This window comes from Telmatherina bonti (assembly GCF_933228915.1).
Source record: "Telmatherina bonti genome assembly, chromosome: 3".
Taxonomy (NCBI): domain Eukaryota; kingdom Metazoa; phylum Chordata; class Actinopteri; order Atheriniformes; family Telmatherinidae; genus Telmatherina; species Telmatherina bonti.
The window spans coordinates 32,605,283-32,622,841 of NC_136621.1; the positions used below are offsets into that span (position 1 = coordinate 32,605,283).

Consider the following 17,559-nt stretch of genomic DNA (forward strand, 5'->3'; position numbering starts at 1 on the left):
TGTTTCTATTAAATTTTATATAGTATTTGTTTATTCTTCAGTGAGTGGCAGCGTATTGAGTGACTCTCCTAATGTCCAATAAAGTGGCAGAAATGCAAATATACCTCCATCAATTATGAAGATACTAGAAAACTGCTTTTAAATAGGTGTCCACTGTAGTGGACATGACGCATGAAAAGGTTAATATTAAGTCTTTTGCCATAATGTGAGCCACAAAAATTAAAAATGAGGTACTTAATGATTTTATGATCTAAACATTTATTTTATTACTTGGTAAGTTATGGCTACACAACGTTAGCCTCATAGCATAATAGTCTATAAAGTCATTTTTTAAGGTTTAATCAGCAATGATGCACAGTCAGTTGTATACATACTACACAGTTAGATATCACAATAAACCCAAAACATGACTTTGGTAATTAGGCTTTGAAGCACTTAATAAGCATTTCATCTTGATCCCCAAAACCAAATGGTATGTCAATACTCATCGCTGAAAAGCTCGATAACAACATCCGACTTCACAAATGAAAGGGGGCACTTTACCCATGTCAAACAGAGAGGTAAGGCCAAGTGATGAACTCAGTGACTCCATTTAGAGCTGACTATTACTCTTTGCCTCGTTGTCCCACTTACAGTCTTCTTGTCAGATTCAAGTTGATGTAGCATATTATTTTTAAATATTTTACAAATTCATCTATTCACTTGTATTTACTTATCTGAGGTAACTTGTGATTGCTTTGACATTGATATCCTGACACTAAATTCTGCTTGGCAGCCCCTCAAGGATTTTAACTTTCAGTGACTGCTGTGACTGCAAAAACCTGCCACGTTTTGTGAAGGCTGATTCATGGCACACAGCCATGCTCTCAACTTATTCTGAGTTGGAAAAACTCAGATGGAAATTGTTCATTAGACAAAATGAGACTGGTTTTTTTCTTTTCTTTCAGGAGTACAGATGAATCCCTCGTGGACACAAACATGTCGTGTTTTTTTCTCCTTTATATTTGTTTGCTTGATTTTTTTTTCTAAGAATATAATTGGGAAAACCTTTAGTTTAGGCTGATTGAGATCATTTCACTTGTCCTGATGAGGACCAGCAATAGATGAATCATGCTGGGAACACATTGCTCCACACTACAGCACATGTCATCTCCTTTCACGCTTTTCAACATTAAACTTTGTCATTGTAAAAACCATTAAAATCTAACACCTTATGAGTGAAAGGAATATCCCCCAGTAAATTAAAAAAGCAAGAGCTTTGTATGTCTCCTGTGGCAAGCTGCTCAATTCAATCTTTTTAAAATGTATTTCTCTTTCTCTCTTGCTTTCTCTCTCTCGCTCTACCCATTCTTAAATCTTTCATCCATTGTCTATGTCTTTCTTTATTATGTATGTAATAACACTTGGCAAAGTAGGAAACAGATACAGAGTGGGGGCTTAGCTTGATTGCCTTAATTAGTTCTAAAGATTAACTTTAAATAAAGCTGCACAATAAATAACAGATAGCTGAGCCAAAATCCTGTAAAGAAATCGAAATGGTGCCCATTTTGTCTGATGCCATTTTTGTTTTGTTGCTGTTGTTTTTTTTGTTTTTTTTTTGTTGTTGTTTTCTTTTAAGATCAATTAAAATTATCACAAGGGCTAAAAAATAACAGTTTAACTGGGACATTTGCAACAATGCATTGATTTAAAATTGCAGTGTGGTGAAGTTATATAAAAGATAAGTACCCTCCAGTTGGGTAAGATGTTTAAACATTTTTCCTTTTCCATGCTATGGGCATAAGAGCACTTTGTTGAGATGTGAAAGTGGTAATTACTTGAGCAGCTACGTTCAACTAAGTGAGGAAAAATGGCCAAACTGCCGCATTTATCCACTTATTTCTTTCAGGTGCACAAAATATGGACTGTCACAATGTAAAATTGGGAAAATGAAGGACATTTCATCTAACAGGACAGTCCCTCACTGCATGCTCTCATACACTGCACACAAAGTTCTGAGCAGATACATGATCGCTGTGCAAAGCATCCAGCCACTGCTTGCTTTTACTCAGCGCGTATGTCGCCGAACATGAGAGCGTGTCTCGGCTTCTGAATCTAAGTGGAAGATGTCTGTTTGCATGCATGTGTCGTCTAAACTTAGATTACACCTCTGCAGAAAACACCTTGGGGAGGAAAAGAGTGGGAATGAGTTGAGCGAGAGGTTTAGAGAGGAATACAAACAGGCCGGAGATAGCGATCAATGACTCAAGCGAGGAGGGAGTGAGGAGGAAGCAGAGCGGAGGAGGAGGAGGAGGAGGTGGACAGGGAGAGAGGAGGACGGTGATAAAGAGGAATCCGAAGACGGAGATCTGACACCTCCCTAACGATGACTTCGAGGGAGAGAAGAGGAGAAAGCCTCCACGCATGAATTAGAACACGAAAATGCAAGCGCCGTCACGAGCATCATTGATGTAGGTTTTTGACTGGCATCATCCCTCATTTTGAGAAATGTCATCCATGGGGTGCCTCCCTGTGAATCATTTTAATAGAGGAAATACAGCTGCGTGTGTGAGCGCGTGCACAGACAGAAGGGGGTGTAGGTATTGTTTGTCACCAGATGAACTCGTGGGGTGAGACTAATGAAGAGTGCAGGGAGAAGGAGGGAGGCATTTTAATTGGCCTCTCTCTTTCCGTCTCACTCCTGCCAGAGCAGGAGATTGAATGTTGTCTTTAGAAAGGTAAGAGAGGACTTCTAACAAACTGTGATGTTGTCTTTAACATTGCTGGACCTCAGGACTAGATGACTTTTACTTTTTCATATTGTTTCTGCGCTGCTAATCTTCACTGCTATAAATTTTGCCACTGGAATCCTGCAAGTAATAAATCAGTGCCAAACTAACCTTGGGGCTTAAAAAATTGAGTCAAAAATTCTTCAGATAATGGAGTTATGGAGAAGTTGCTAATCCGATTACCAACACTTGTACATAAAATGAAAATTTCCACTTAAGAACTAAGCAATATCTGGATTTTAAATGAGTTAATTAAAAATGTTCCGTTTTACTGATCACATCTTCCTAAAAATGACATTTAAATTGCCATAAAGAAGTTAATATGATGTACAAAGTAGTTGAAAAATTCACTTTTATGGCCTTTATGATTTGTAAAACTAATAAAATAAAGTGTTGTTGAGATGATAAAATACATTACATATCAGAACTATAATAGTCATCTTTTGCCCTATAGTTATTTTAAATGTTTAGGAAAAACTACAAAAAAAATGTACAGAAACAAGTGTAGTTTTGTAAAATGCTGTTGGAACCGCAAAATGTTTAGATATGAAAACAATGTAAAAATTAAATGAAAATGTTACAATCTACCTAAAAACTCAAAATGTAGCAAAATAAACAACAAATCTGTACTTTTTATGCTATTTTCAGTCACTGAGAAGACATCTTCTGGAAGTTTGAAAAAACTAAAATTTCCAAACACACAAGTGTTTAGGCCAGTGATGGACTGGCAACATGTCCAGGGTGTACCCTGCCTTTTGTCCAATGACAGCTGAAATAAGCTCCAGTTCCCTGCAAACCCAAACTGGACTAACCGGTTCAGAAAATGACCGACTGAGAAGTGTTCAGATCCAAGATGTTTCCACAAACCACAGCTTTACAAACTTTCCATATAATGATTTAGCGATATATCATGTGAACAGTTTAGAAATGAAACGATATTTCGTGGATAAAGTGAGTGTGAATTTTCCTGCCGTAGTGAATTAAGAACCAAAGTTTATCACCATGAAGGTCATCGGCCCATCCGCTCTGATTGTTTACAAGTTTTAACACCATACAGCAGACCTGGGCAGTTTTACACAACTTTATCTTGCATTTTTTTGCTTGAACAATTCCCTGATTTCCACACGCATTCCTCCTGACACATCCTCTCAGCTGTTACCTTCACCCGATGCTGGATTTGCTTTACATTTGACATGTGGTCATCTAGTATGAGTCATCCTTTTAACAGCTTTCATCAGCAGAAGGGAAAATCTTTCATTTATGAGCACCTCCTGATGAGTAACCAACAAGGTTTTTTTTTTTTTACTAAAACTATCCTTGCAGTATAAAACTACAGGCTAAAAAGTAATAAAACTGCTGATGTTATCATTGTGATATCCGGCGTGTGGTTTCCCCCTACTTACACGACTTGCACCTAGAAGAAACCTTGAATTTTCTGTACTATGACAACTCTAAGTCTCCCATCTATCTAGTGCAAAGATTCCTCTCCCGCAGCCCCTCCTCCGTTCCTTCTTTTGCCCTCAGCATTTTGTTTTTCTGAAATTGCAAAGTTAGCTACGAGCTCTTCCCTTGGCACCAAGCTCCACCTTCCTCTCCCTCCAACTGTTCTCCTCATGTTTTTTCTTTCTTTCAATGACTCTCTGGGATTGCCAGCTATGATATGTGGGGGAAAAAAAGTGTTTCAAATGGCAAAACTTGCCCTCTTTTTCTGACCCTTCGTCGGTCTATTTCTTCCATCTCCCCCTCTCCCTTCAATACCATCTCCCTTCCCTTCTGTTATGGCACTGGCTCATCCTCATGTATATTTATGCTACAAAGCTGAAGAGTCAGGCAGACTCAAATGAAAACTCAAACCAAAGAGCGCTTGTGTGCTCATTTTGTGAATGTGCTCACTGGGTATGTTTAGCTGTGTGAAGGAATATGCAGTCTTTTATCCTTTTTGATTCAAGCTTCTTTTTTTTTTTTTAATATTCAGAGGTAGAATTCCTCTCTGCCTCCCTACCCGCTACATGTTTTCCTTTTTTATTTTTTTTTTATTTTCCCCAAAAACCTCCCTTATTTCCTCTCATCTCATGCCAAACTTTTAGCAATGGACAGGTGGCTCTTTTTTTCTCCCCAGTGCCTGACAGCACAGCTGAAAGTGACATTTTAATTTAAAGAAGTGATTCTGGAAACAACCACACACACACACACACACAGAGGCACACTCATATAACCCTCTTTTCTGTTTTATATACCCTGTGGATGCAGTGAGGCGGTCAGATGCCACTGCTCTCACTTCATGTGCATACAGCAAACATGGAATTCCTTTTGTCTAATAAATATTGCATATATTAAGAAATCTGGATTATTATTTTTTTTTGCATGTGTGCAAATACTGTACTTTTGTATGTAAACAAGGGTGCAGAAACACATCTGTCTGTATCTGTGCTCGCTCATGCAGGCGTATGTGTTGAAACAATAGCCGTCTTGAGAGGCGGGCGGCACGGTTGACTCTCTTTTAGTTTCTCTAAGAGGAGGAACGTGGGAAAAGAGGAATAAGTGCCATTCATCTTTTCACTGCCTCATTCACTACCTCTCTTTCTTACTTTCACCCCTCCTTCTTCCCTCTTCACACCACATCTTTGTTCCCTTAAATGGCCTCTTCTGGCTAAACCTCCATTTGAAAATACTCTGTCGTTGTACCCTGCCACATATACACTTGAGGCAAACACACTGAGGCATTCCACACATACACTCGCACACTATTCCAAAAAATCCCCTCGGTGCACCCATGCCTGAGTTAGAATCCTCTGAAAATGCAGTCCTGGAACAATCCTTTGCTGAAGTGGCTCACACTTCAATAAGAAAACCCTCCTTATCTCCGCTACTGCACAGCCATCAATTACTGGTTTTATAAATTGACACCAGAATAAAAAAAAAAAAAAAATCTAATTCTACACTAGTGACCTGACAGTAACTGATCCTTTCTATCCCCTTCTGTCTCTATCTAATGCATATTATCTCACAACCCCCCCATAAATACCTTCACATCCTTGACGTTCATGCGCGTGCCCTCTTTGCCAACAAAAATGTCATCTATATCCACCAGTATGTGCCGGTCCAGACCCAAAGTAAGCTTCCTGTCTGTGAGGTAGGAAATAGCATCCACCAGGATGAGTCTGTGGAGCCAGTAGCTCAGTCCCTGGCCAAAGAGCACTCGCCTCACTCCATCATAAAGTCCCATGTCCTGCACCACTGTGGCCTGGAGGCCAAGGCTGAAACCAGGCCCTGGATTATCACCGCTGCCTGCCCCTGTTCCTTCCTTAGACCGTGCATGCAGCACAGCCTGGTATGTGGAGTGATTAGAGGAGAATGAGGTCCAGTCCTCCCCAGGTAAGGCCCCTCGATCTGTGCCAGGTTTGGTCAGGTGGAGAAGAGGCGAGCTGGACACCACACAGCAGTCCCATAGAGCTTGGTTGGTCCTAAGCACCAGCGGTAGGCCTCTGAGTTTTAGGACAGATGGGGAATTCTCAGTGGAACGGTAGAAGCCTATGATGCCAACTCTGTACTCAGTACAATATTGATGCAACAGCTGTCTGTTCCATGTATCTGCATTTGCATACTTTAATAGATTCTCATAAATGATGAGTGCATATCGTCCACGGCCCTTTTCTGTTAGCGGCGGAAGGTCACCCTTTCCTGAGGCAATCTCCATGCGGAACTGGAAATGGGCTGACTCCAATATAGCAACAACGTCCTGACCCAGCTGGGAGTACTGTGACTCCACCAGCACCAGAACGACTGGTTCAGTGTGCACATGTGTGTGAGGGGGGTTAGGAGGGTAGGGATATGGAAGTTGACGATACGGAGACATGGAGAGAGGCTGGGAGCAGGCGGGCTCAGCGGATTGTCCGAGTTGCATGGAAGGGGAGGAGTTCGTAAAAAGAAAATATGCTGAGAGGAGAAGGGAAAGGAGGCAGCAGGAGGCCAGTAAGAACAGGAGCCTACGTAAGTGGCGACGGAATCGCACAGCCACTGTCATCGCGAGTCAGGAGGGTTATGGTGCGCCACAAAAGTAGAGGTCTTTTGTTGGGTCTGCAGAAGTTATCGCATAAGTCCAAGAGCAGGGAGGCTAAAAACCCAAGAGATTGTCTATGTATGCCGGACAGAAGCAAAAACCACTTGTGTGTGTCATGTCACCATGGCAGGAAAAGAAAAGAGCTGCACCAGATTTCCAAAAAAGGGGGATCTTGCTTGAGGCGTTGCACTGCATTTGAGGTACTTTCCTTTAAGTCCTCGTGGAGGAATCACACGCACAGACGGAGCGAGTGATGATTAATATCTGCAGAGAAAGGGGACAAGGAGAAAAGAAAGAGTGAATTTTCTGGGCAAGGTTGAATAGTAAGCTTTAGTTCTCCTTGTGAGTGTCTACCTAGGTTGTGCAACCCTGGGGAACGTAAGGGCACAGCTGGTAACTACAGAGCTGATTGAAAACAACTTGCATCCTTTGGGCTTAGTCGGACTCTGCCACACACAAACATAATGACATCCCAGTTAAAACACGACACAAAAGTCCATCTCCACAAATAAACAACAGCTGGTTGTGTGTTAATATGGCAGTGTGGGGAAGTGGATGGAGCTCAACTAATCAGTCCCATAAAGCTCCACAGAGAATTCCTCTAATTGTGCCAAACTCTGAGCACCTCTGTCCCATTTCTGAGCCTAATCATCTGAAATACCACAAAATTAGAGTTGGAATCCTTTTACCAAGAGCACTAATCTGGGGGGAGCCGATGACAGTACAGAGGAAATGAAGTGCAAGAAGAAATGGAGTAAAAGAGAAGAGAGAAGAACAAAATGCAATGAATTATAGAAAGAGACAAAAAAGACCAGGATTAGCATCTTAATGTATGTGCCGGGAGCCAGGGAGAAGAGAAGATCCCACAGCATCTCCTACTCTCTCTCTTTTCTCTCCTCCCCCCATTCTGTGTTTCTACTTCTGTCAGTTTGAATATCAATAGCCTTTCCTCACATTTCCCATCCCTCTCTCCTGATTCCTTTAGCGAACACAAGCGAAGAGAAGGTCATCGAAGAGGGGACTCCAATCGTATTTCTAAAATATGAATTCAGAAAATAAGTTAAAAAAAACTCTTTGTAGTTCTGCCAATATGGAGAAGAAAGCTGTTTTACTTGCTTTAATCAAAGTGTGTCATACTGTTCTAACAGATAGTTTTGTAGAGTCAACACAAAGCAAAAAGGAGAAATAAAAAGAGGAAATTAGTTCACGAGTAAAGTTAAGACTTTTCATCTTTAAGAACTGAGGTCTTGCAATAAGTCTGTCTGGGAGGTGGATGGTTAAAACTGGGGATTTTTAAGGAATGCACAGGAGAGTATGTCAACTGTCTGTATGCCAGATGTGTTCAACCTGTTACTAAAGGTATGCACGCGCTTCATTGTTGGGATCCACAGGAGGGCGCTGGTATTGATTAACATTGACGCTTCACGTGGAAGTTTTCACTTCTTATATTAACAACTGCGATGGACTGGTGAGCTGTCCAGGGTGTACCCTGCCTTTCGCCCAAAGACTGCTGGGATAGGCTCCAGCTTCCCTGCGACCCTCCATTGGATTAAGCAGTCAGGATAATGAATGAATGAATATTTGCAACTCACATTGTGCATAAGAAAACCTCAATCACCAACACTCACTGCAACTCTTAATGATAGCTAGTCACCTCTGGTTTCCAGTTTGAAATAGTATTTTAAAGCTTGCTGTATTAAACAGGCTGTTTAACAATAAAAAAAAAAAAAATCAGGTGCGATCATGTACACACTGTAAACAATAGAGGGAAAATATATTTATTAGTATTCTTATCTGTTCAGCTTGCTTTCCAAATGAAACAGCCTACAATAACCCTCATCACCCAGAAGTCAAACTAAAAGCAGGTAATTCCTCAGACTCCCGCTCCTTGAAGTTTCTGTTGTAAATAATCAGCGACTCGCCCACTTACCTCAAGCCGCGTCTGAGGCGCTGCCGCGCCGGAGGAGGAGACGCGGTGAGGCGGTGATGCTGCTCCGGTGTCGGTAGCGCCCCACTCCCGTGTGTTTCGGACGCTGAGGCGTTCTGCCATCTCCCCCCCTCTCTCTCTCTTTCTCTCTCTACTCCTCTACTAGAGCGGCAGGAGCGGCCAGCCGGAATTATCCGCTCTCATCCCTCCTTTCATTATTCTTCTCTTTCTCCAACACTCGCCACCCCCACGATATCTCCTCTCTGTGTCTCTCTCTCCTGGTATAACATTTCCACGAATCCCGATTAATAAAGGTGGAGATTAAGCAGCCTTCAGACGGAGGAGCTCCGATGTGTTCCGCTGTCCGTGATCGACTGGTTGCCGCGCGTAAACGCTGCGCTTTAATAGCGCCTACACAAGTGGAGGCGATCCGGGGGGGGTATCTAGAAGCAAGAGGAGGGGAGGGGGCTCGGTTTGATTGACACAAACAGCCTTTTTCTCGGGCATCAGCGTTACAGAACACCGAGTAAAAGCTCACGGCCCGTTAGTTGGTGTGAGTTGGATAAGAGATGTCACAGACGGATACGCACCGGTGCAAGCTGATTGCGCGCCGCACCGATTCCCTCTCACTGCTCAGACAAGTTATAGCACTCAAGGATGAAAGGAAGGAGAGGGGGGGGGGGGGGAAGACACGCAGTTTCTGCAAAGAGAGAAACCGACTTTCACACAACAAAAAGAAAAACAATTAGAAACGCAGGTCGTTCAAGTTAAAAACGAACCCATTTCCGCATGTCTGTCCACGTATGAATCCCATCAGGCCTACTTCTGCAGTGTCCATCAAGCAGCCACGGCTTGTCACTCAAAGTGTTTTAACTTGATTAGGTGTTCCCTTTTCTGGCTGCTAGTTCATCAATCTCTCTAACCTATTTGCACTGACACACTCTTTACACAAACCTCAGTGGAACTGGTGGGCCCCTCATTCACATCATAATGGCCTTACAATAGAGCTTATTTAGTGTGTGTGCGTGCATGTGGTGTGTGTGTTTGAGACCAGACGGTGAAGAAAATGTGTAAAGTTTAAGAGAGACACATTGTTGTGCTCCTACAGAGCAGCTCACTAATGGCTGATGTGGGAGGCTGGTTTTCAACTACAAATAAAGAGCTGCATGAAAACACATCGTGGCTTTTACTGTGGACCACTAAGTCAGTATAACATTAACTGAATTAAAGAAGGTGTAGTTGGTGATGACACATTTCATGAATAGGCCAGCTTTGAACAAGACTGCTATTTCAGGATTTCGTTTTAAAATAAGGATGTGAAAACACTCCGGAAACCCTGCATGTTCAGTATTTATACCAAATACTTTGACAAGCACAGTTTTTGTGGTCAAATTAGAGTTTAATTTTGTTTTTCATTTTTCAGGAATTTCCCTTTGCTTCACAGATAAATAAATAAATAAACATTACTAACACTCTAAGTTCTTTTAGTCTGCTGGTCTGATTTTTTTTTTTTTTTTTAAGATCCATCCAGAGACTTTTGCTGACATTTAGGTCAGCAAACTTGAAACCATGTCAAAACCTTGTGTGTGGTAAAGGGGTCAGCTGAAGATCTTTAGCTGTGTTTATCAGGATGCAATGTTGCTACAGAAGCCAATTCATGTAAAGCTCAGTTTTACTCAGATTGAGCCTTTTCCTGTACCTCCTGTTTGTGCAGGTGTGCTTCAAGTTTAGGACAGAGGCCACGTTCTAACAGGGCAAAATCTGAATTACATGGATCAACACTGAGATCACAGCTCTCATGAACTTTAGCACCGATCTTTCTGATTTCTCATTCTTTGTCCTACACATTGAAACTAAAGTTTTGATAAAGTTATGGCTTGACAGACATTGAGTTTGGGCTTCAATTTTCCTCAATTAAGCAGTTTTCTTAGTCCCCACCAATTCTGTTGGCTGACATTTTTCATTTATACAGTAAACAGAGGAAATAGCTCACCTGAAACACTTTGCCATCTCCTTGTATTAATTTGTGTTCATCAACTATTTTGATTGTCAGAAGTAAAACAACTTACAGTGTCCATGCCTGCTGATTTGAGGAATTTTGATTTTTGTTTTTCCACTGCACGTTTCAAGATAGTGATTTTGAACAAGCCATTGTCATTATGAGCCAATTAAGGTTGATAAAAGTTATTTCAGACAGTATTGTCTGGAGTTATTTCAGGTATGTTGTTATAAAAACACAAATCAAGCCAGTGGGAGTTTCCAGTTCTGCAGGTGACATCCTAAAATTCTGATGATCTAATTACTCAGCAGTATATCATATTAATCAATGTCAAAGAAGCAGTGGCACATATCAATACACAGCCATAAAGAAGGAGACACGTTGATAATCAGGAGCCTGTATTTCCATCAGTACAGGAGCAGGAGTTGATTGTTAATCACAGGACATTTAAGCATGAACTAGCATACCTGTGTTCAGATAAAGTAATGCTACATGACGTAAACCAATTCTACATCCAACCTAAAAACAATGTTTCTGACTCATTTTGAAGTCACACTGACATCCATTGTGTACATTTTTTTCCTGGGGGCTAAAAACTGCTCTTCACAGCTTTGTGCGCCAGCCAAGAGCATCACATGAAAGCTGCATCTTGCTTTATGGAACCATGTCACATGACAGCCATTGGAAACCAACACAATGGCTGTTTTGCACAGGGCATGGCTGATTTAGCAAGGGAATGCTACGTGACATTGTTGGAGGAAGTGAGACAAGGAAAGAAACTGATCACCAGATAAGACAAGAGTAAACATGAGACTGACTCTTTTTCCATTCTTCATTATTTTTCCCAATAATGAAGAACGCACTACCAATGGCACACAAGCCTTTGTTGGGGTGGCATCAAAGTGTGAAAATAGATCGTAGTTCAGTAATACTGCTTTAAAGTATTGATTGGCTCACATCAAAAATGCATCAGACCTGTTTTAATAAATACATTGCATGAGTGTCAGAACGATTTTACTTTTTAGTTTGCTTATATCTTCATTCACTCATCAATATATAATTCATGGTGATTCAGGATGGGGCAGCACATACTGGTTATTGCCACATAACATCAAGCCAGTGGCAAGAAACAAACAACAAACAAACAAAAAACACCTGTCATATCATTTTCATTCACGTCAATCGAGCTATAAATATAAGAAAAGGAAACGTGAATTATTACATGAGGTGATTAGATGCTTCACCACCAACTAGTCAGTGACTAAATGAAGAAATGTTTAGATTCCAGTAATATCTCTTTATGATATCAGAAAACACCATAAAACTGCTACAGCTGCCCTTAAATGCAAGTATTTAAGCACTTGATTTTAAACAATCGTATGCTGAACATTTTCTCGACCTGTGAAAAGCTTCTGAAACAGCTGATCAAAGATTACTGTTGAGTGTCCTCCACAGTGCTCAGTGGTGACCCGTTTTATGGCATGTGTTGCTGACCTCTTGGCCAGGTCACCCTGAAGGAGATCAGCTTTTATCAGGTTAAATAAAAATCAGCGTTCAGAAGAAAAATGCACTTGAAAAAATGGATGATAAAATCTATGCTAACCTGTAATGTTTCCATTATAGGAAAACAAATGAACAAATTTTACAAAGAAAAAACATGAAATGTTACAAGAAGCTTGGGTGCAGCGCTGCATGACTTCATCTAGTTAGAGATTTCAGGCCATCTTAATTTCCGCCAATTAAAAAGAACATGGCTGAGCAGTTGTTAACCAAATCTGAATGAAAAGAAATGAAAATCTCCTCCTTCATATTCTCACTCCTCTGCTGCTGCAAAGCAACATCTTTCTGATACTGTCAAAGCTATGTCGTATGAAAAATTAGACATGCCTTTATCTCTGTTTTAGGCTCCAAATAATGGCACAATCGGTGAACTGTGAGTGCTAAGCTGTGAAAATGTCTGTGAAATTTAGTTACACTGAATTTCTTACCTTGAAATTAAATTTATAAATAAAAATGCAACGGGACAAAAATGCGTCTACACTTTACAGTACAGGGATCCATTTACATTTACAGTTTAAAACTGTTTTTTTTGTTTGTTTTATTTTCAAACAACATTTGCACAAGGTGTGATAATAAATCTCCCTGTAAATCTTCTTATATCCTCCGTAGCTTGGTGGGTTTTCTTTCGGTATTCCAAACAAATTCCCCTAAATGAAGAATTTCTTCCTTCAGACTTTCCTTCCACCAAAGAGAGCAACACCTGAGCATCATTCATGCAGTTTGTCACACCTGTCAAAGCAATATCAAACACAAAAAGAAAATAAAGAGCAGTGAGTCTGTATGATTTGTTCAGACCATCCTCTCCCAGAATCTTCTGCCCTGAAAGGGAAACACTCATAAACCCTCCATACTGAATAATGTTTCCTCTTTTTAAAGTCTTTTTTTATGAGGCACAAAGTGTAATAATTCATGGTTAAACAGACAAGACTCAGATGTCTGTTCCAAGACAGGTGGGTGAATTTAACTACTTGATTAATGATTTTACTATTGATCAAGCTCCTTTTAGCTCCACCTTCTTTGTATGTTTGTTTACACTGGATGAGTTTATGCACATTCTCCACGTGTTATTCTTGGTTTCTGGTGTATTTCTGTAGCAGAGTTACAGCATGACCTACAGACTGACGTATAACCTAGAGCACTTCAGTGGTTTTGTGTGGATGCACACATGTACTGGAAAGACTCATCTTCATAGAAAACCTTAAACTCAAATCAGATGTAGCTTGACAGACTGACTAAGAAATATCAGACTATGATTTTGCAAAGAAAAATGTAAACCAGGCAGAAGTCATATTGAGAGAATAATAATAAACAAGGAGCAGGTTGGATAATTAGCAACTAAGAGTCAGATGTAACAGTAGGGCAGGATGTAAACACTACAGAAAACACCAAAACCTAAAACAGGAAACGAGACAGTGCAGAGGACAACTCAAAGACAGCCTGAACTGAAAACCAATGAGCACACTGAGAACATATTACAGTATATTAAGCCGACATCTAACAAAAATCAAACTCTACGAACCAAAAATTTACACACCAAGACAATAAATGTGAGGGACTCAAACGTTTGCACAATGTTTTTCTTTTTCACACTAAGATTTGTCAAATACATCAAAAGTAATACAATCATTTTGGTAAAAATGTTGAAAATAAAATTTAATACCTTTCTTTGGAGCTCTGTAGTTGGTTGTACTTAGTAAACAATTCACAGTAGCAGTGGGTGACCAAATATTTGCATGCCATTGTGCATGGCATAAATATGGAGAACTAAAGAAAAGCCCTTTCTGGTTTGCATCATAGTCATTTAGCATTCTCTTTACTTAGTTTGTTGAATTTACACATTTTATTGTGTTATACTCACAGCGAGTGCAGTGAGTAAGTAGTAGTGGAGAAAAACAGCGCTTGAATGAAATATAGCAGCCAAAATATCATGCCCGACAGAATGAAATCCAGAGATAATGAAGGTTTGGACTGGAGTGCGATTGTGTTTGTATGTAAATTAGTGTCAGTGGGTGAAGTGTAATTAGAGAGGCTGTTCACCCATTTCCTCTGCATGACAAGCAAAGAACCTTCTCCAGCTATGGTGCTAGTTTGAGACAATAAGCCAGAAATGAAAACTAGACAGCTGCACACAGGGTGAAGTGTAGGCTGTATGTTCCCATGCATGTGTGTGTTGATGCGTCATGTAATTACACCAACCTTCACTGCCACAAAGCACACAGTAATAACTACAGAGAACTGAGAAAGCACGAGCGCACATGTGCCAGCATATGCCCTCTCTAACTCATCACAGCGCGCACAAGGATGCGGTGACACACACAAATGCATGCAAGAGCAGACACAACAAAGAACTATGTGAAAAGTGTCAGAGCTGCCATGTTCCACTAGCACTCTGACTGTTAAACAGAGGGGAGCATGGAGATAAATGAGAGGGAGCAAGAGTGCGGGAGGGAGAGTGCTTGTTGTCTTCATCAGAGGCTTTTGTTAAGCGAGAGATAAGAGAGGAGGAGCGATTGATTCCCCCTCTTCTCTCTCCCTGCTGAGAGCTAAATGGTGGCTCTGTGAGTGTCTGGTCCTGTGTGAGGCACTGAGGAGAGCAAATGGATCTAGAGTGCAAAAACAGGGAGAAACATTAACATCGCAACGCATCACGTCGTAGCAAGAGTCGGGGCAGCGGGCATTCACACAACATTCACACCAGAGTTCTTTAATTAAAGCCAAAACATTAGGCAGCTTGTTGCATGCTGCACACTCAACACATAGTGGAACACGCGCCTTGCTGCTGCTCATATAACAAAATTTTTCTCTCCTGTCACTATATATAAAGGACAATACACACACACACACATATATATATTTATGTATATACTTTATCTATATACTTGACGCTCTGAGATGTTTCAGCTCTTCCCACCAGGTGAACAAAAACAAGTTTGCTGTGCTGCTGTGTATTGGATGCTCAATGTTGTTTCTGATTCAGTGCTTTTAGATACATGTTGAGCCAGCTATACCCACTTCTAAACCTTCCCCAAGTCTGGAAATCTTGATAGATAGATGTTCTTTCAAGAGCTTGGAGGCTAAACGAAGGCAGCCCCTCACCCATCAACTCCATCTCTCACTCCTCACCCCCTGAGTGCATTAGAGAAAATATTCTTAGGCCAATCAATACAGCACGTGCAGATTGATAACCCATAGATGCACATGCACACAAACACACACACACACACACACACACACACACACACACACACACACACACACACACACACATACAGAGAAAAAAAAAGATGCTTCTTGCATCTAAGGTGTAGGGTATAGAATAACCAGTGCTGAATCAATCTATTACTGGATTGCTGCCAGTGGCAAGATTACCATAGCAACATACACCAGAAAACTATTTTCTGCTAAAAATGATAATGCTTGGATTTTTTTTTTTTCCTTTCAACATCTGGATTATTTCTTTATTTAAACTGAATATATTATCAAATAAATAAATAATGACAGAAAAACAAACAAAAAATATCCCATTTGGTATAATTAGACTGAAAAAGTTGCAGACTTCATGAAGTTTTCTTACTTGTGTACATTTTTCATACATTTTCTGCCTGTACAGTTTGTGTGCAACTTTCAGGGACTTTTACGAGTCAGAAATTGTTTGCTGTTGGTAAGTCATTAGGTTTTAAGTCAGAAATGCATATTTACAAAACAGTTCAAGGTCACAGGAATAGAAAAAAAATCACAATGCATTGACGGTGCAATCTAGCGCTTGTGAGTAGGATCACAATATGTGTTTTGGTTTAAGCATGTTGTTCTTTGTGACTCATTGAAAGACAGGATGTGGTTCACCAATAAGAACATAGTGTTTGACATATTCGAGAACAATATTGCCTCCTTACAAACAGAAACACACATAAATGCACACACATACCCACAAGATCATGCTTAACGCCCACACATCTCTGTAAACATCCCAACACTCCCACACTTTTACAAGCCGCAAACGCTGGCAAGTTTGTAGCTTGTAGAGTGACAGCGTGCAACTTCAATTCATATCCCATCCACACTTCATCCCAGCTCTGATTATAAGTGATACTTTTGATAGACAAGAAAGGCACGGCGCTTGCGAAGGTTAAATATATAAATGAGTTTAAATCTGCTTGCACAATCGGCACCATATGGTCATATGAGGATTTGAAAAAAAAAAAAAAAAAAAAACTAGGAACATGTGTTGAGAGGAAAGATAGAGGAGGATGTCAGAAAGCACAACAGTGATCACATCGCACAGCACTCAAGGGGAGGAGAGGTAAAGTGATCCATCTCTGTCTCTCGCTGACCTTGTTCACTCTTGCCAAAAACCTGCCTTACAACCCCAAACTAAATATGATACCTCCGTACTTGATCCCCCCCACCCCTCTTCCCCCCTATTCTCTGCTAATAAATCGTGCTGTAATTACCAGGCAGGATCAATAACAGTCACATCACTCGCCTCCTCTGCCTGTCTCTGGTCTGCAACTGACACTAACGTGTTCATCCCTTGCTGTGTGCCACTTTTATGGATCTGCGAGCGATAAATCGCATCCTGTTTCATCTGTGTGCACACAAATACACATGCAAAGTGCAGGTGCACAATCTGAGGCTACACAGACACACATGCAGATCCAAGCACACAGAGAGAGGTGGACACTCACAAGCAGAAGGATGAGACTTGGACACCATAGAGGGAAGACCATAGGTCTCAGTTGCTATTGGAGACGTTTCTTCAGCTGAGCAAATGACAAAGAGTTACCGTTCTCTCCCAGAATAGATCGCTCGGCCTCTTCTCTAATAAAAGGGAGGACAAGGATGAGAATCACATGGTCAGTCATGCAAAGTGAACTTGGAGAGTTTGTCTTTGACAGAGAGAGGGGGTGTGAGCATGTGTCCATACTACACTGGGAGTTTGTGTGTGTGCCCATGCATAATCACGCAAGTGTAATGATGTTTGATAGGAAATTAAAAGTATCCTGAGGATCAAGAGGAATATTCACAGCTCAGAAATGCTAACTTAAAACAATTACTCACACCTTTCTTTTCATGGACACTTGATGGGGGTGTGTATATGTGAGAAAGAAATGATATGTGTGTCCCTTGGCATGTCATGAGAAAGAATAAATGGGGTTTATGTATGTGCTTTATTATATGTATGAAAGTTGCTGTAAAGCTTTAAAAATGTGCTATATGAATAAATCTGACATTGACATTGACATAT

The 17,559-nt window shown here is 40.7% G+C and overlaps 1 protein-coding gene across 1 annotated transcript in view; it reads right to left on the reverse strand.

Moving 5' to 3' along the window:
* The window catches only part of ndst3 (N-deacetylase/N-sulfotransferase (heparan glucosaminyl) 3), a gene marked incomplete at both ends in the record, with an annotated part of 47,234 nt that extends 40,442 nt beyond the window's left edge, over window positions 1–6,792 (reverse strand). The window contains one exon of the mRNA XM_079264382.1: window positions 5,794–6,792. Within this exon, the coding sequence (XP_079120508.1) occupies window positions 5,794–6,792 (999 nt within the window). The remainder of the gene's footprint in view (window positions 1–5,793) is intronic.
* Window positions 6,793–17,559: the final 10,767 nt, after the last annotated feature.